General features: G+C 39.8%; 1 protein-coding gene across 4 annotated transcripts in view; it reads right to left on the bottom strand.

Annotated features, from left to right (window-relative positions):
- Nucleotides 1-20,629, bottom strand: part of TNS3 (tensin 3) — a 238,915-nt gene that overhangs the window by 61,863 nt on the left and 156,423 nt on the right. For 2 of the 4 annotated variants that reach the window (XM_040081081.1, XM_040081257.1), the window contains 4 exons: nt 10,344-11,603; nt 2,104-2,297; nt 1,646-1,763; nt 1,454-1,537 (listed from right to left, as the gene is read on the bottom strand). In XM_040081081.1, the coding sequence (XP_039937015.1) occupies nt 1,454-1,537; nt 1,646-1,763; nt 2,104-2,297; nt 10,344-11,603 (1,656 nt within the window). The remainder of the gene's footprint in view (nt 1-1,453; nt 1,538-1,645; nt 1,764-2,103; nt 2,298-10,343; nt 11,604-20,629) is intronic. The other 2 variants (XM_040081145.2, XM_040081154.2) reach the window with 2 other exon arrangements.

Here is a 20,629-nt window from a genome sequence, read left to right as displayed (position 1 = left end):
GCATTCAGTACACCTTGGGCCTCATTATGAAACAGGCACTCAAAGGAAGAATAGCTGAGTATTTAAAACCAGCATTTGAGAGATGACAACATTTAGAATTAAGCAGGAGAATCAAAATAGAGAAATATATTGAAAGCCAAATATTTTTTCCAGGGCAAGTCTTAGCTCTTAGCAACTTTAATAGAAACCATTTAACAACAAAGTGTTCAACCTATAGTTGATTTGATGATGTTGTCCCCAGGAGGATATATGCCACTAATTACTTAGAATTAGGGAGAACCATAAAGAGATGTCTTGAACTGGACAGAAGATTTTTCTATAGCTGATTTTATTCTGTGTTGATTTTATTTGCTTTTGATAACTATTAAGTGAGGCAAATTAAACATAAAGGTTTTTTTTTTAAAAGTTAAAACTAAAACACTATTATTGCATCAAAACCCATCATCAAATTTCTTGAAAAGTCTATTATCAAAATCCTCCTGGAGAAGACAGTCATAGCCTAAGCAGTAAAACTATACATAATATAGATGCATTTGAACGTTATGTAATGCATAAAATGAATGCCTATGATTTTTATTCAGGTTTTAAATACATTAGCTAGCTTCCTGCTATGTCCAGCACTTTCTGATGCAGTCCAGAAATACTTTTTTCTTTTAAATCCTAGTGTTTTCAAATAATTTTGCACAAAAAAGGTGACAGGTAACAGTAGTTTAGCTGCTATTTTTTGTAGCAAAGAGTTAAAGCATTAAAAATCATCATTTTTTATAAAAAATCATAGCTAGATCATATGAATTCTTTAAATATGTAATCATCTACTACCAACTACTTTCCCATGGTTGTGCATTTACAAACTGTATCATGGCAAAAAAACCCTCCAGAACACCCATTCCTCTGGTGAAGGATCTCCTTGACTTGAGCATAGCTATTGTCAAGGTCTATTGTCAGCTTCAGTTTCCTGGAAAGATGACAACATAGATATTACCTGACTTTCCTCAGATGGAGACAAAACCTGCTTAAAATAACAAAGAACTCAAATCTCCTGATGCTACCATCACATCATCACAGCATAAAATATCAGCAGAAAGATTGAGAAACATTGAAACCATGCAAACAGATATAGAGAACAAGAGCAGGATAGGCTTAAACACTGAGCTGCATTTTTTCTTATTTTTGTGATGCAGCTGCCTAATTGCTCCACACTGAATTGCACAATGAATGTAAACATGAGACACCCTGTTGGCAGTTAAAATCTGGAAGGCATTAAATATTTCTTTGTTAATTCTTCATTACTCACTTGTTTTTGGTGTGACCAAAATAGGACTGCTAAAATCTGTTTCTCTGACTCACGCATCTAAATTCACCATTTATATGTTCTGTTTATAAACCACTGTTGTGCTAGTTGCCTTCACACACAGTTCATTTTCATATTATTTAGGAAAGAGGGGTACCTTACCAGAAATGGTTCTGTGCAGCTCAGATGGGCTGCTGACCTTTTGGCTGGAAGGAATCTGCTGATGACACAGTGGAGGTGCTGTCACTAGGAGAGACAGAAAAAGGCAATTCCTCTTCAGTAACAGCTAAAATATCAATAGTACTATTAAAACAAACAAACAAATATATAAACAGAGACAGACTTTTTTTTTACCATATGTCATCTCTGGTGACAGGGGAAAAGTTGATGTGAATGTGACAGCCTCATTTCCATTTTTTATTGTGGAGAAGATTCCCTCATCTATTTCATCTTGGTAATGTACAGTGATCATCTAAGAGAAGACAAAAAAGCAAAATTACAGTGTGATAATTTTCACTTAACCCTATGACACAGTGGGGCATTCTTCATCAAATTACAAAAGGTTTCTGTAATCAGATATAATGTGATCTCTGATCCAACAGAGAGATCTTGGGACACTGAAAAAATGCAAACACAGAACAGACAAGAACATCCTTAAACACTGAATTGCATTTCTGAGGTAAATGCAGTTACTTGTTCTTATTGCCATGATGCAACTGCCCAACTGCTTCACATTAATTCTGGACACAGAACATAAGACTTCCTACTGGCCACTTACTTCAGAATTTAGTGAAAAATTCTTCATTGTTTACCTCCTTGGTTTTTTCTCCAGCAACCTGTGATCCTGGAATTACAGCCTGGTGAGTAGCAGGAGACTTCATCCATCCACACCTGTTATATGATGGCACCCCAGGAACATCATTGTCATACTGCCCAACACTTAACTTTCTGAGACTTTTCCCTGTTGCTTCATCATCTTGTATACCTGTTGCTGAAAACAGGCAAGCTGATTAAGAAGCCTTTTTTTTTTTTTTCCTTTTTTTTTTTTTCAGTTAGAATTGTTAAAGCAATCTTCACTATTGTGTCTGTAGTGATTATAAACAAGAATGTTCAAACTGTTTTACAAAACCACAAAGGCAGGGAAAAGATACCAGTTGTAGTTTCTTTGCTGACACCAGCTGGAAAATATTCGCAGTTCCCTTTGTTCTTGAGGAGTAAGTTAAGCAGCATGTTTCTTCTGATTCTCATTTTTGAAGCGATCACCCCCAGTGCCATAAGAAGAATAGGCCAGCAGGGGCCGCTACGGGCACTCCAATGAGAAGCCTCTCTTGCCATTTCTGACACACAGTGGCTCTTGGCAGAAAAACCATTCTGCTTTCCAGGGCTGCGTTTCCCCCCACATTCCCCTCCAAAGCTTAAGTGAAGGAGTGAACAAAAAATTGCTTCTACTTAGTTCACTAGTTTCAAAAAGGTACTTCAAAGCTGCCTCATTTACTGTAAGAGATGTTTTAGACATTAATTTAAAAGGAACTTTTTACAGTGTAGTGTGTCAGTTGCCAAGACTTCTTAAAAGTTACAAAATTAATTTTTGTTATTATAATGTAGCTTAAAGTTTTGACAGAGCTTCATAAATATCCCAGGAGCACATATTTATTTGAAAGCATTTTGTATACTCTCCTTTCTCTCTTTTCCCATGTGAAAAGTAATTTTTCCCTACAAAAGTAATTTTGCTTTCCCTGATGAACAAATAGTAACATTCCAATAGATTGGCATCAGAACAACATCAGGCGCCTTGTCAGATGGTTATCACCATGCTAAAAGCTACAGCTAACAGAAGCATCGTCAGTGGTTAAAGGTTAATCGTTGTTTGGTTTCTTTAACTGCATTGCTTTCCTCAACTACTATTGAGAAGTATTTGTAACTATTAGAAAGAAAACAACACTGTGCTTAAAATCTTGTCTCCAGTGGTTTATCAATAACAGTGCTGTATCTCGTTTATTAGCAAATTATCCAACTAGCTACAAACATGATCCCTTGTTATAGCACTGAAATATAAATGTCTGAACTTGTAAAACTGATATTAACCACTTGAATTTCAATCACGAATACTTGAGCAACAGTTAAGATCATTTTCTCTGGATATAGCTTAAGCAATATTAACTATATTATTTCACAGGCAGATTCTCACTTACTTAACTTCATTTATTGCCTAGGAGGATTATTGGAATCTGCAATTCATTTTAATTCTAACCCTTTCATAAGAGGAAACAGGTAACATCTATACATTCAAGAAGATATGACAAACTTTTAGGTGGTTTAAGAAAATTACATATTGTTTGAAGAAACAAAAGGCAAACTTACTAGGATATATGCTTAACCAACCAATACTTAAAAGACTTTGCAGATAGACAAGCTGGAATTCATTGCTGTGTACAAGTATGTTACACACAGAGAGGAAAAGACAAAGTGCTTGCACTTCAAGTGAGCTTCTTACCACAGCTCTAACTGGAGTGGCAAACTAGCATGACCTAAGAAGCTCAACCAGTTCTACCCACAGAGCAATAAAATACAGGGCTCTGTTGTGAAAAAAACAGTGAAAAATTCCACAAAGCTGTTTTTACAGTGTCCCTTTCACAGACCTCAGCAGAAGTCTTGAAGGCTGAAAAAACACTGGAGAGAACTGTGTTAGCACTGCAGAAAGGCCAGATGTCAATGTCTACACAGCAGTTTAAAAAGACCTATCAATTACTGTGAAACAAGGGGATTCAATCCAACATGAAGCATAAGAATGCAACAAGGAAAAAGAAAGTCCATAAGTTAACTTCTAACAGAGGAGCCTTCAGGGACTATCCCACATACTAAAAATGTTACCAACAACATAATCCAAACCAGAAGTGATCTCTTTCTCTGCCACAATTTATCTTCTACAAAGTTAAAGATTTTTAAAGAAGGCATGTAATGATCAAGCTTTCAAGACAGCTTTATGCTTAAACCATAGCAAATCTACTTTATGAGTTTACAATTACTATTAAATACTGAAAGAAAAAGTCTCTTCAAAGACAGCAAGACAAAACTTGAGCTAAACATTGCTGCGGTGGAAAAAGGTCAATCAAATGTATACCAAATTGAAAAACAAAATCACAGAATATTCTGAGTTGAAAGAGACCCAGCAGGATCATAGAGTCTAAACCTTAAGTGAAGTATGAGGATTGAACCCAAGACCTTGGTGGATTTGTGATGCAAGTACTAAACAAGGATCTTGATATGCTCAAACTTTTGGATTTCCAGATCTATGGGAGCACTGTTTCAGAGGTATTAATTAGAACAAAAGCCAACTGTGCTGTGCCTGTAATACATTCAATGCCTTAACCTTTCTAAAATGTAACAAAGTGCTACTGAAGTAAGAAAATCCCTTTATTCTTGAAAAAAATACCCAATAAGCAATGATTAACAGGCAAACTATTCTTTTTACCCCAATTTTTAACAGCTAGTAGACTAGGAGTCTAAACTCCTTATAACCAATTAGTTTAACAAGCAAATGAAAAGGTCTAAACTCTACCCCAAATTCAAGTAGATCATCAAGCATGGGATACAGCTGCTTTGCAGGTCACTTTAGTTTCCTAGCCTATTTACATTATGCTAAGAATGGGAAGCAAGCCTGGTGCAAAATCCAAACTGGCATCTCCAAACCCTTAGAGATAGTTCATAATGATGGTACACTCAGGCCCACATGCTGAAAATTATGAGACCGATAAAAATTTGTGGAGAAAGTATATTACATAAATTAAATTTTTTTGTGCTGCAAAATGTAACTAAAATGCAATTTTTAACTGTAGCTTAAAATTTTATTTAATTTTGTTTAAAAATTTAATCTAGTTTAATTATAAATTTAAACTTCAATTTCTGCTTCTAATTTACCTAAAAACTCAAATTTACTGTTAACCACTGTAAAATTAGCTCCCAAGTCAGGCACCAAAATTTTCCTGTGCAATGGAAACTACAAGTTTTGTAGTGTATTGATACAAATAAGGTGGGCGAGAAGTTGGACAAGCTTCATTTTTCTCTCACTTCACAACTTATTTCAGAGGGACTGTGCTTACCCACAGAACAGCATAGTAAATGGGAACATCTGTAACAGTTCAATGCTTTTAAAAAATATTATTTAATAAGGTATGCAAAAAGGATTTCTTCCTCTCTCCTTTGTCTGCAGACACTGTAGTATGATTTATGATACTGTATCTTGGGCCATCCCCAAATGTTTACTTCTGATAGAGGAAAGATCTGTGAAGGTATTCAAGACATGTAATCAGATGCTAAACCACATCAGTTTTATTCATTTCGCTGCTTTTTTTTTTTTTTTTTTTTTTTTTTTTTTTTTTGAGAGAGAGAGAGAGAGAGAGAGAGGGAGGCTTTGATTAATGCTCAATTCTGTGTTGAGCTGATAAACTCCAAGCAATATATAAGGTTGTATGAATTTTTTATATGTTGTTCCTACAGTAGGTAACCAAGGGAAGTTTTGAGATGGTAAATTCAAACACCATACCTCATGCATGAAGAAGACTTAGAATTACCTGAGAGCAACAATATAATTTCAGCCTTATGGAAAATACAGTCCTTCTCTTCCTCATACTGGCAAATTTAGATAGAAATACATCTCTTGGTCATAGTAATTGAAACAGGCTGCCCCAAGTACTGAATGTGTTTCTGTGTTCTGCCTTCACTTGGTCATATATTTCCTCACCTGAACCTAGTATTTTTCTAAAGATGCAAATTGTAACATTTTAACAGTGAAAAGGTGGGGTACACAGATGAGACATGGTGACAATGATGGTAGGTTATAATGAAAATGTGTAAAAACCTTTCTGTTATCTACATTTATTAACAGATTCTTACTTTTATGGTTTTGTAGGTTGAAACAAAACATTGTTTTAGCCTTCTTTGTTTATTGAATAAGCATAAGCCTTGTGGTAAAAGATGGCTGATTTGAGAAAATTAGTCTTACAAATATCTTTAGCAGTAGACTGAGGTCATGTGTTATTAGGCATAAAAGAATATACAGAGAGTGAAGCAAATGGGTAAGGCTGCAGAGAAAAGCTTATACACGCATCAAAATTTCTTCATGCTACAAACTTCCTGTCATTTAAAATTAAGCACTACTGCAGCACCATTATTAGTAAACAGCGGCTTCATTGACTACCAGAAACTCATCTCTCCATAACTCAGCTCAAGTAAAAGATAAAAAGTGGAAAAATGATAATAAACACTGCAGTGATTCACCTCTGATAAGCAAAACACATGACACTGAAGGAGACAAGAGGTCATCAACTCTTGTTCTATGTGGTTCATAAAGATACGTCCTAGCAAAAAGAAATTCAATGACCCAAAAATACTAAGCACTTAATGCAAGACATCATTTCAGACAGAACCCAGAACTCTGCTGCATGGGCAGTCAGTAGTTTGTGCCATGTTAACTTATGCTAAGGATACATGTGTATAAAAACATCTAGGAAGAAGCATGAAAGGAGAGATAGTTGCCTATCTGTCAATCAGTGTAGAATCTTATGAGCAAACAGAAGCAAGAATGCACCATAATGTGTAGGAAATAAAGTTTCTAAAGGTTAATTACCTGTTTCAATGTTAAGTTATACAGTTGTTTGTTAGCATGTTCTGTAAATGTCTCATAAGTTATGTAAGTTAATCAGTCCCTAGTTCATACCCCCTTCCCCTTACCATCGAGTATTGCCCTGCTGCTCCCTTTGTACCCATGATGGCAGAAGATTGCATCATCTCCTATGCAAACATGAGCCTCCCATAAGGCCTAGTACCTGGCGGAAGTTAAATTAGCAGACAAAACCCCCTAAAACCAATGAACCCTAGTACCAATAAAGATCTAAACACCTTTAGATGAGGAAAACAGAGAAGAACATCAGACCACCATGACCAGGACTGCACTCAAACAGCATGGCACCCCTAGACCAAGTGCCAGCAAGCATCTTCCTGGAGACTCTCGTGAGGCAAGAAGACCCAGATCCACCGTACAGAGACAGAACTGATTGCCTCCTCCCCTGAGTCATCGCGGGAACATCAGCAGTGGCGTGCGCCAGGCCTCCCCCTTCCTAGGCTGTTCTTTTAATAAAGGCTGTTTATTTTTCTTTAATAAAGGCTGAAATCACCTTGAAGCTGGTCTCTTAGTCTATTCATAACATAATGTACATCCCAGGTGACATACATTCTTATGCACATTCTTCCAGCTTTGCAGGGCACGGCAAACATGCACATGCCTTTTAAGCATATATTTTCTGCACACTCATGCAGGAAATCAGATAATTCCACCATCCTCTTGTAACACAACTCTCAAGTTAGATGCACACGCACCATGCTTCACATTGATCCCATTCACCTCCAGCACTGGTCACTCCTTGTGACGGAGAGATTCACGCAGAATCTCATTGTCCAACCAACCTCACTCAGACCATTCAGTCCTGATCCACCAACTCTCTTTATCACAGGTCAACTCATTCTATTAATATACTTGTTAGGTCAAGGACTGTTTGTCACAGAGAACAGAGCTCCCACTAAAACCTGACTATAACATCAGCCATTGTGAGCAACTCTTGTTTTGGCTATCCATTATTAATGGCTATTTCTTCAGCCCCATGGTAGCCAGCATTTCTTTGTGCTATCAATTACAGCTCCTGTGCTGCTCTAGTCTCAACAGCTAATTAAGTGCCTTGGATGTTCCCCTGCCTATCCTAATTCTACGAAATTCTATGGGTCTACTCCAAGGTAAGACAAACCACATTCAACACATTCTAGAGTATAGCCACTTCTCCCTGCTTTATGCATCAGCAAACTTGCATTCTACCCCTTCATCCAAGTGATTAATAAGTTAAACAAGATTGGATTTAGACCCCTGAACTACAGGCATCTGTAGACTGTGCTACTGACCACAACCCTCTGAGACCTGACATTGACTCAGTTCTCAATCCAGTGATTCAGATCAGCGGTGTACAGAGAAAAACATTCCAGTGTTCCTCATTCTTAATATTCATTCAGGTAAATTGCTTTTTTCCCCCATGCTGGTTTGTGCACATCATGGATGAATAAATGTATGATTCTGTATATTTCTGTTGGGCAAGTCCAGATATGTAAAGAAATAAATCTGCTTGGAAATCAGTATGTGCTGGTGACCTAATCTCAAGAAGAGGTGGCAGCATGCCACATATATGTGTTGGCTTACCTCTGGAACCCTGAGCAGTTTTAAAATCAAGCTCTTGCTAATATATATTGATTGTTACTCGCAGAAGTCAGAAATGGAACATTTTAGTACTTGACATAAAGACAAACTTAAAAAATTATTGTTCTAAAGCTACACAAACCATTTTTTTAAATTTTGTTTAATTAAGGGTTCCTAGCTACTAAAGTCTTTCCTCTTCTACTCTGCCCTGATACCTTCCCTCAAATATCCAGGATTTTAAATTCTGTCTATATATTTATATCTGACTCCTTTCAATACAGAAATTCCATCTTTTAATTCTTTAAAACAAATCTTCTTCTAGATCATTCCCCAAATACAATTATTTTCGCTGGTCTTTATTTACCCTATGTTAAAAATTGAAGGGAAATTACAGTGACTCCTACTTTCTTTGAGAGGACCAGAATCTGTGAGAAAATTTCAAGTATCTCTTTTAAGCTGCATATATTCAAACACAAAACTTTAAAAGGTGGCTTATTCTAAATTATCTCTTTAGCCCCTTCACAAGATTTAGAGTATATAAAGAGAAGAGTTCTCTCCTGCTGGAAAAGTCTCAATTTGTCCATCGGCTAATAATTTGGTAAGATTCAAGAGAATTACAAACTAATGGCACAAAATACATATTGTGTATTAAAAATAAGCAGCAAGGCAACTCACAATTATTTGTCATGGATTTTTGGACTACTTCAGTCCTCAGTTACCCTCCTAAACACAGAACTGTGATTTTAATTTCCCTACAAGAATCACCATCCTTGATCACATAGTCCTGCCCGTGAACAGACACCTCACACTAGTTAAGAGGCACGTTCATCACTGAATGGCTTAGCATATCCTACTGGGCTTGAGCTGAAGTAACACATTTGTGTCCAGGGAGGCCACGGGCATATCTTCTGTCATGTTGGCTAATACTCAATCAAAACCTGTGGACACAAGCAAGTCTTTCATTGCACCATGACTGGAGACAAGAAGAAGAGGAAGAGGAAGAGGAAGATGAAATGGGAGAAAGAGAGGGAAGGGCATATGTTTTGCCAGAGAAATTAGACCACATAAAATTTTCAAACATGACAGTAGGACAGATAAGAGCTTATTTGTCACAATTTTTAGGTAGACCATTAATAATAGGTTTAGTGAACTTAGCCAGAGGCAGGCTACTCAACCATTTGCAAAGCTGCTAGTTCTAGTTGCATTATTTAGGCAACATAGTCAGCAAGTGTTGTGAATTTAATTCCACCAGCTGTAATAGTTTCAGAGTCAGAGATAACAAACAAGAACTGACTTTTAAATTTTTAAAAAGAAAAATTTCCAAAAGAGCGTGTTTTAAAATACTTTACTGGCAAATATTACACTATTTCTGAAAACATTGCATAGAAATTTAATGCCAGCATCATTACACTATATTTGAAGATAAAGTTGTTAGAACTTTCTCTCCTAATTTAAATGGAAATTGTAGTAATGAAAAACATATACCACGGATGCCTTCTAAAAATGTCTCAATGTACAAATTCTGCTCCCTTATAACTTAAATTCACAGCAGCACAAAAACCCAACAAGTGATCTATAATAGGTAAGAACTTGCTGAACAGTACATTTTTCAAGCAAAAAGGAAAATACCTGCAAAACTCACTTATCTTACATCAATTTGATTCCATATCTTGGATGGTTATATAAAGAGGGCAACAGAAATAATCCCTTGATAATCATCGTCCAAGTTTTAAGCAATTACCTGAGGGTCCTGCTGTACCATATAATGAATGCATAAGTGATAGAGTATTATATTCAGAAAGTATTACAGCTTACCATGTTCTGAGGGATTCCTGTTTGTGACCTCTAATTTGTCATGGAAGCCAGAACTACTATTAAATTCTTCCATATGTGCATCAAGACTGTTCAAGCCATTTACTTGATTTCTGTCACTGGTGAGAGTGTTAATGCAGGTTGGGATAGGTTCAAATGTAGGGTCTAACTCCAAGATCAGCCTGTTCAATTGTTCAATGGACTGATCAATATCCAAAGTTGAAGAAGCTGGCAAGTCCCCAGCATTTTGTCCTAGACCCAGACCATTTGTGCTCCTCTTAGGTATCGGCTTTAACTTAAAACTGTCAGCACTTGCATGTTCTTCAGCTTCTACACCATCCAGCACGCTTCCTAGCCCTCTCTGCACAGCATCTCTGCTGCCAGAACCACGTGTTGGGGCATCTGAGATGAGGGACTGGCTCTGGACACTGTCTAAATTCTCCGCAGTGTTATGAATGCCAACCCTAATTTCATGCTCTGGGGCAAAACCATACTGGTGAGCAGTGACCATCTGCTGCTGGTGTACCCAGGTCTGAGTAGAGTAGCTACTTGGGCCATAGGCTTGTGGATGGCATGAGACAGAAGGATTCTGCTGCAATTGCTCAGTTGACTTTTGCTCAGTGCTTCCAAATGACCGCTCACAGAGGGAATCCACACCAATTCCCAGGTCTGCAGCAAAAGCATTGTGATGCTCTTCCCCAGCATTACTTCCAAAGCAGTCTGAAAGGAGTGAGTTCTGACTGTTCTTGTGGCAACTCAAGTTCCCTAGGTGGGTGGAGTGCTGCCCTTCTGAGGAAGACAAAGTCCCAATGCTGTCCACACTGTGAAGGTCATGATTGGGCATTTCGTCATCCAGAATATCAGTCTCCCTGTCCTTCTTTTTGGTGACGTCATTTATGTGAACTTGAGCTGGCACTGCATGGTGAGTAGCACTGTACTTGCTTTGTGCATCAGTCATAACCTTGGTGGGGCTGATAGAATCCTCTAGGCCAAAGCCACTAAGTAGCTGATCCAGTTCTGCCTTCTCTTGTGGGCTCAGACCCCATTTAATTCCTGGGACAGGGTGTTCCTCAGTCTTGTCTGTTCTGATGGAAGCTGTGGAGTGTCCTGAATCACTACTGACAGACAGGGTATAATCACTGTGATCAGGACTGCCTGTAACATGAACACCCTGAGCAACACCAGGGATCTTGCTGTCTGAAGAGCTCTTCTTTCTCACTTTTGCATACAGACTGCCATCAATGGGGCCTTGGGTATGCAGCACTGTGGAGATATAAGTAAAAAGGAAAGAGACATATAAACAAGGTATCATATAAGGGCTTTGACTAGTGTCATGCCACAAGTATTGTAAACACTGAGGGTATTGATTCTGCAGAACTAAATCAACCCTATAACTACAGAAAATACCAATGACATCTTCTTTCATTTTAAAACACTTTTCTTGATGGAAATACAATGTGCCATTTGTATTTCAAGATCAAATATCCTCTCTTTTTATGCTGTTTTGAGTGCATGTTTATGGCTCTACAACTTTTCATACTAATTTAAAGAATCCCACTATTACAGCCCTAGAAATCTGAGAGGTAGCTACTATGCATTCCATTCAGAGCAAGAATTGTAGAAACCTACCAGCAATACTTGCCTTTAATATATATATATATATATATATAATGTAATTATTACTTCATCCATTTTTACTTGGTGGTCTGACTATACTACAAAGAATAATTTTCTCCTTTTCTTGGTGGTGCAAGGAAAAGACAAGCTTTTAATCAGAGCTGCAGTCCTTGGAATATACATAAAGCCTCTTCACAAAGGAAGGCACAAGTAAATGTCAAAGAGTATGATATTTCTACATATATGGAGGAGCTGGTATGCATGTCATATTTTTGTTTCAAAAAATGACTAACGAACTTAAGTGGAAGCCTCCACAAAAGTAAATGTATTTGTCTTACTCCCATCTAACACATCATACAGGTTAGACCAACATAAGGTTAAAGAATGGCTACTGAATTTTTATCCAGTGATGAAAACAGGCACAATTCTACTTCTTAAGAAAAGTCTTAGGAATAAATATGTCTAGTGTCTGTAAAGCCAAGAAAGTAAAGTAAGTACTTCCAATTTCAAAGCACTTAACATTCATTTACCAGAATATTTATATTAAGTAGATATTTCTGAAAAACTTTTCCTACCCATATTCTGAGAATTGTTTGAGATTAAGAAAATTAAACCATTACAATTTAGAAACAGGAAGACTTTTCTCGAAGATAACCATCAGCTACATCTGTTGTAGTTCCAGAATCAAAAGTCCCATGAAGAGCCCAATGCATTTCAACATCAACACTACCACACATTTTCAAAATGTATGTAAAATGGCATCATGATCATGAACTTCCAAACTAGGAAACTTTTCTAGGAAATACCCATTTAGAAAAAGCATTATGCAGAAATTGTATTCACAATGGTAATGAATTGATTTGTTTTTATAATGGAAAGAAAAGTGTTCTGGTTGGAAAAAGTTTTCCTTATGGGACATACTGACAAGGTTCCGTCAGTTAAAATACTTAAATACTAAAGGTTATACGATAATTTTAATAGATTTTAGCTAAACTAAAGGACAATCTTTTACTTTCTAAAGACTAGGAACATTTATCTGGTGTTGATTTTAAAAACAGCACATGCAAAACACCAAAATACTCCTTTTCAGTAAGTTACCAAACTAAGCAAAAAGGAAAGGAACTCCCCTTAGTGTAAAATTTCTATGTGTATCAAGTTTGATGTAAATTCCATGGTGAAAAGAGCTGCTGTGCATGAGGTTGAATGTCTGTATACAGATACTTAAAAACAATATTTATGAAAAAAGATGTATCAAAAATACAGCCAACAGACAGTATCTCAGGCTCTTTCATGCTGTGACTTCTCATAAGCTCTCACTATCTTCTAGGACTATGAAGCATACTTGGTGTTTCATGTGGAAGTATTTTGATACAGTCACCACAATAAATTGCAGAATTAAGAAGAAAAAAAACAAAAAACAACTAACCAGAACTAGGAGTAACTATTAGGTGGTTTTGCTTGTTTGTTTGTTTTTTACTGTATGCTTGGTTTTGAGTTTAAAAACTAGAAAATAATAAAAAACCCAGCTTTGATTGGAATAGTTGTATATCCTGACAAAACATAGACTTGAAAAAGTTATTAGTCTGAACTAGAATGCAGTGAAGTAAATACAGAACCAGTACAGTTGAACTATTACAAAATCTTCCTGTCTGACTTCTGTTACTCAAAACTATGCTCTGTGCTGTAAAAACGCTAGTCAGCCTAAATACTGTAGTGGGTTGATCTTGGCTCTCATGCCAGGTGCTCACCAAGCCACTCTATCACTTCCCTTCCCAGCAGGACACCAGAGAGTAAAATAAGACGAAAAGGGTTGAGATAAGGCAGTTTATTAAACCAAGAAAAAACCCTAAAGTTTGCATGCATAAGCAAAGGGAGGGGGGAGGGGGGGAGGGGGGGCATGATCTCTACCTCACAGCAGAGAGTAATTTCAGCCACTTCCCAGAAAGCAAGACTTCAGCACACAGAGTGGTTGCTCCAAAAGGCAAAAACTGTAAAATAATAAATGCCCTCATTCCTCTTCTCTGCCTCAGCTTTTATATCTGTGTGTGGAATACCCCTTTGGTTAATTTGTGTCAGCTACTTTAGCCTAGTTGTGTCCTCTCCTGGGATATTGCCCATTCTCAGCCCACTTGATGGGAGGAGGGGATGAGAGAATTGTAAAAAAGATGGCGTTGATGGTGTGCCAGTGCTGCTCAGCAGCAGACCAAACACTGGTGTGTTATCACCACCTTTCTGGTTACAAATACAAAGTACAGCATCATGAGGGCTGCTAAGGGAAGATTAACACCAGCTCAGCCAGACCAAATGCAATACCTCACACAAGATCAAACATTCTAGCATGCAGATTTGGTTCTCCTTGTAGAAATGGTAAGTACAAAAAACCTGTCAAATTCTCAAGTACAGCTGTGACGGCTACAGCTGGTCTGTAAGCTGCACAGATAAAATTTGCCATAACAGACCCCAACTCAACCAGCGTAGTTTGTTAAAGAGTAGAAGTAAACAAGTCCCTGGGTGAGACAATGATAGGTTGGATTCGAACTCAAACAGGAGACTCTAGCCAATTCCATTCAATCCTGAATGCAGACATATAATTGGCCAGTGATCTGTGTGGTGTTAAGACCTCAACCAATCAGGTGTTCAAGCATGGGAATCTTGAATGTGGCTAGTCTCTCTCTCAGAACCCCAGCTCTATTTTTGCCTCGGCTAGCTTGAGAGACAAACCACAGTTGGAAGGATTTTTCCTCAGGGCCCAAAGACCCCAGGAGTAGCTGTGAACCTTTTACTTTAGAAAGAACAGGTCCCCGTCGATGGCAAAGGAAGGTCTGAACTTGATCTGTGGGGAAATCAGGGCTTTATGCAGTCCTTCTTCGGTGGCCCTGCCCTGGCCTGGGTCAGGAGCCCCTTCCCTGTCCCCCAGCCAAGAGAGATTTCTATGTGCTTTTCTGGCTTATATCCAGGGGAAGGGGCTAAAGGCCACTACCCAATCGGGGATAAGGTGGGAGTGGAATAGAGTTGGATTACATTCCAGGAAGGGAACAATGTGGGAGAATGGCCAGGGAAAAGGGTCAGGGACAAACCTTGGGATGATACATTTTCCAGAGGAACAGGGGAGTACAGAAGAAACCATTACAAAATCCAATATAAAAATGAAATACAATATAAACCCAAATAATACACAGCAACACTTGAAGCCCCTGTAAAAGAGGGTGTCCATCAATAAATCTTGGCTGTTGTCACATGAATTTGGTGTGTTCAGTCGTGTGCCTGTCTCCAAAACTGCGACAAGTGGTGATCCCAACATGATGACAGCAGCTGCCATGGGTAGAGTGGGGAGATAGAGGGTGGTGTGGAGAGCTGCCTAAAAGAAGAGTGGAATGGAGAGCTGCCTATGTTCGGACCCATGTAAATAGAAGAATGGCACTGGGAGACATGGGAGGATGGGATTCAGTGGAGAAAAACCCAGTTGTTAAGGTATGGACCCTCCTTTTACAGGAATGGCAGTTAAAATATGACAAGCAAGGTTTGTTAGCCTTGCTGACGAAGCATGGCTAAGAACCATGGCTTGGATAAAATGAATAAGTTGCCCTTGATATAAAAACCTGGGAGAGGACTGGGAGATTCGAGACAATGGAGGCAGGCTTCCATATGTGACAAAGCTGCCATAAACGTTATAAAGCCCTGGAGGCTTGTTTTGGACTTGCTGAAGCAATTAAGAGCTGACCGGAATGCGAGGACGGCAGTGGGAATGCCACAGGCACTGTGCACCGAGACATGCAGCAAGGACAGGGCACCAGGCAGGAAGGAGGAGAAGACAGGTGAGGCAGAGGCACTGGAATGTGCTGCCACACCAAGCCGCTGTGCCATGCCAAGCTGCTGTGCCGTGCCGGACCACACTGCCACGTCAAGCAAGCACTCTGAAGCTGCACCAGATTGCGCTGCCACGCCAGGTGAGAGCTCTGCAGCCACACCAGATCACACTACGTTCTTTGCCACCATAGAGGCGCTCCAACTGCCTCAGCCCGACACTGATTGGCTTGGCTCAGACACCATGTCTGCAGTCCAGCCTCCGCTTGGGACACCCACTTGCTGCTGTGACTCTTGGGTGGACACCAGAAGTGCATCAGCATGGATGTCAGAAAGTCAAACCACCCCAATACTTGGAAGTGCCAGTGGGACACAGGGTCCCAAAGCCGCGGTGCCACACACTGCCACCACCACAGCCAGAGCTCGGACAACCACAAGGACACGTATCAGCAAGAGACTCAAGAGACACCTGTGGAGGGAGCCATTGCCCCCTCTGCTGAACCCCGATGTGCCACCGCCACTGCCCTGCTGGTAGTTACAGCCAATCCAGTCAGTACCTGAAGACAGGTAAAGTGAGCTGCAGTCGCAAGCAGGGATTTCAAGGGCGCAGATAAGATCGACATGCCTATATCAAGTGGTTGGGGGCCTGGGGATGGGCCAGTCAAAGCATATCCTGTGCTGAGAGGCAGTGGAACCATGCCCAGTAAGTACACTCTCTTTCAGTAGCCGGTCTTCTCTGAACTGTGCCAGCTTGCCACAAAGCACTGTCTAGGGTCACCTGCAGTAGCCAACATGCTGTGATTTCTAACTGCAGAAGAAGTAAATCCTTTTGATATTAAGCAGCTTGCTAAATTGATATATACTCCAGTCCAATATATTGTATACGAATCCACCTGGCAACGCGGCACAGAGGAGCAGGAACTACAAAACCTGAGAGTTTTGCAGCAAGATCCATGTTTTGGGGCAGGGGTTCCTCGACTCCTAGGATCTCCACTGGTGGGAGACCCACAACTCCAAGCACAATTACACCCTTGGGTGCTGGCACAAGTAAAAGACTTGGGCATGCAGGCCCTGTTCAAAGTGGCAACCCAAAGATATTCAAAGATCAAACAAGGAGTTAAAAAACTGTACCTGCAATTTATAGAAAGACTGAAGGATGCCATGGAAAAGCAAATAAATATTTAGGCTAGAAATCAATTCATTTTACAACTGGCATGGAAAAATACTAATGAAGATTGCAGAAAAATCATTAAATTGTTGCTGAATGAAAATCCATCTTTAGATTAAATGAAAAATGCCTGTGCTAAAGTTGGATCTGAATCCTATAGCATGTCTTTGTTAGCAGAGTCTACTGCAGCTGCTATAAGACTGCCATCTCATTGCTACAAATGTGGACAGCATGGCCACATGAAAATGAATTGTCCCCACAAGCCCATTCTACTGAGGATATTTCAAGGACAGAGGAATGTAAACATAAACTGCAACTGATGTGGAGACCTGGTCATGTGGCCAGACTATGCAAATCCAGAATCCATACTAATGAACAACTTCTTAAGGACCAGGAAAATGGGAGATCAAGGGTGAGAGGGAGACATGCGCTAACTCAAGCATCTTCTTGCCTTCCTGAACAAGTTCATGTGACCAACTTACAGGAAGAACAAGAGGATCAGCTGGAATGCATGTTTCCACCTCAGTCCCAACAACTATAAGGACATTGAAGGTACACAAAGTCCCTCTCGAGGCCCAAGGGCCCATAGGGAGAGGATTGAGTGTACTGCTGATCTAAAGATCCAGTGCCACTCTACAAGGTATTTTTGTACATCCAGGTGCTATAGACTCTGATGCCTTGGGATCAGCCCCTACTCCATCTGTGACTATTCCTGCTAAAACCTGAATTGCTCAACTGATCTCTTTTAAGTCTTCTGTTCCCAAAACAGATTCTAGGGTGCGAGGAGACTGAGGCTTCAGGTCAACAGAAGAACCCCAAATGTACTGGACTCAGGTTGTAGGTGATCAAAGATCCAATATGGTGTGTACTATCACGATGCCTCAGGCAACTCCCTCACAGCGAAAGGTCAGTCGAACGATCGACACATGGGCAAGCATCACCATCATTTCTGCTAATATTTGGCCTCCATTGTGGCCTACCTTGCCTGTGGGATCTGCTGTTGCTGGTCTCGGAGGGATCACACAGAGCTGCTTACGTAAGCAGATCTGTGTTGGTCAAAAATCTGGAGGGTCAGACATCCACAATTCAGCCATACATCACCGCTGCATCACTTAATCTGTGGGGAAGGAATGTTCTGTGTGGATTGGGAGTCTGGGTGGGGACGGATTTTTACCAGGAGCCACTGCATTAAAGGGTGTAAAGCATCCCACATTAGCTCTAAAATGGCTCACTACTCAGCCTGTATGAGTACCACAGTGGCCTCTTGAGAAAGAGAAGCTGCACACCCTTAAATCCCTGGTACAAGAGCAACTGGTTCAAGGTCACAAAGAACCATCAACGAGCCCATGGAACTATCCAGTGTATTTGTCATAAAAAAGAAGTCTTGTAAATGGAGGTTGCTGCATGGCTTAAGAAAAATCATTGCTGTCATAGAAAGCATGGGTGCTTTGCAACCTGGTATGCCATCTCCTACCAAGATACCTGCCACCTGGGACATTCTGATTGTGGACTTAAAAGATTGCTTTTTTACTATCCCATTATACCCTGAAGATACCCCAAAGTTTGCTTTTACAGTGCCTTCCATTATTAGCACTGCACCAGTCGAATGCTATTGATGGAAAGTTCTGCCATAGGGCATGAAAAACAGCCCCACAATTTGTCAGTTGCCCAGGCACTCTCATCAGTAAGAGAACAATTTCCAGGGGCGTACTGCTATCACTACAAGGATGACATCTTGATAGCAACCCCTACCAAAAAAGACCTTTCACAGATTTGGCCAAGCCTGATGCAAGCATTAAAAATATTTGGGCTGCAAGTAGCACCAGGAAAGGTGCAGCAGCAACCACTATGGAAATACTTAGGACTCAAAATAATGGATCAGACCATATAGCCACAAACAATTTAACTCTTAACCGAAATACGAACTTTAAACAATGCACAAAATATTTTGGGTATCATAAACTGGGTTAGACCCTATATAGGATTGACCACCCCACAACTGGCACCTTTATTCAACCTCCTTAAAGGTGATCCTAAGCTAAATTGTCCCAGAAAATTAACCCCAGGGGCAAAACCCACTCTCAAAATAGTAGAGCAGATAAGTCCACTGGATATGCCCAGAGGCGTACATTACTATGTTTATGTTCATCATTGATTTTCACCCTACCAATATTATTTGACAGTGGGGTACTCAGTGGTCTGACCCACTGCGCATTTTAGAGTGGATTTTCCTACCTCACCAACCTAACAAGACAGCACCGATCATCTTCAAATTGATTGCACAAATAATCATCAAATGCCATCCAAGATATTTACAATTAAATGCTATAGATCCTTCCAAATTTATTATACCTGCACCACAAGAACACTTTGAATGGTGGCTTGCCAACAGCACAGCTTTACAAAGTGCCTTACAAAATTTCTCAGGACAAATTATTTACCATCTAACAAGCTGTAAGATACACTGCAGTTGAGTGGGACCAGTGCACTATCTCTAAAGCCGCTGAATAGTTGCACACCTCTAAAAGGTGTTACAGTATTCACCAATGATTCTGGGAAAATGGAAAAAGCCATTGTAATATGAGGAAAGAGGAAAGTGGATGGCAAACATTGGAAGGCTGTGAAAGCGGATCACCTCAGTTGGTGGAGCTACGTGCTTTAGCTATGGCTTTTCAATGTTTTCCCCATATTCCTTTATATTTTGAGACTGATTCTGCCTACACTGCTGATATTATGCAGAGATTACACTGAGCACTATCAAGAGAAATTGACAATGCACCACTGTTTGACTTACTAAAAATTTTCTGGTATACCATCCAGGCCAGAACTTGCCCTTATTACATCTTACACATTAGAATTATACAAATTTACCCAGTTTCCTTGCAGAGGGCAACACTCGAGCAAATTGGCTAGCTAGCCCTGCTTGGACAGCACCACAGCTAGACATGCTTGCACAAGCAAAGGCATCACACCTCTTTTTCCATCAAGGTATTTGAGCCCTACAGCGACAATTCCTGCTGTCAAACACAGAGGCTTGTAATATAGTTAACAACTGTGGTGACTGCAAAGGCCACACTGCACCACTGCATATGGGGGTTAATCCTTGTGGTTTGCGAGCTTTACAAATCTGGTAAACTGAGGTCACACACATCCCTGAATTTGGCCATTTAAAGCATGTGCATGTATCAATTGATACCTTTACATCGGCTAAATGGGTTCCAGTACACACAGGGAAAAGGAGTTGGGATACCATCGCACATTGGCGATCAGCCTTTGCTGCTTTAGATATTTCCCATATTATCAAAACACACAATGGCCCTGAATATATCTCACAAAATACAGGAACATTCCTACAGCTCTGGGGTGTGTTACACCACATGGGTATTCCCCACACACCAACAGGACAGGCCATCATGGAATGTGCACGTGGCACTTTAAAATGATAATATCAAGAATTTGGTAAACAGAAAGGGAAGAGGAGACCCGCACAGGGTAGGGTGGCTAAGGCTATCTGCACACTACACCATTTAACAGTATTAGAAAAGTCCCAGAATCCAATCAGTTTAAATCACTTTTTACCACTACAGGCATCCAGTGATGCAACAGTCATCCAAACCTAAGGTACTGGTGCAAGACATTATCACCAATAAATGGGAAGGTCCTTGGGATTTTATTACTTGGGGATGTGGGTATGCTTGTG

Source organism: Hirundo rustica, chromosome 1 (assembly GCF_015227805.2).
Source record: "Hirundo rustica isolate bHirRus1 chromosome 1, bHirRus1.pri.v3, whole genome shotgun sequence".
In the NCBI taxonomy this organism is placed as follows: domain Eukaryota; kingdom Metazoa; phylum Chordata; class Aves; order Passeriformes; family Hirundinidae; genus Hirundo; species Hirundo rustica.
This window is presented reverse-complemented; position numbering and strand designations above follow the sequence as displayed.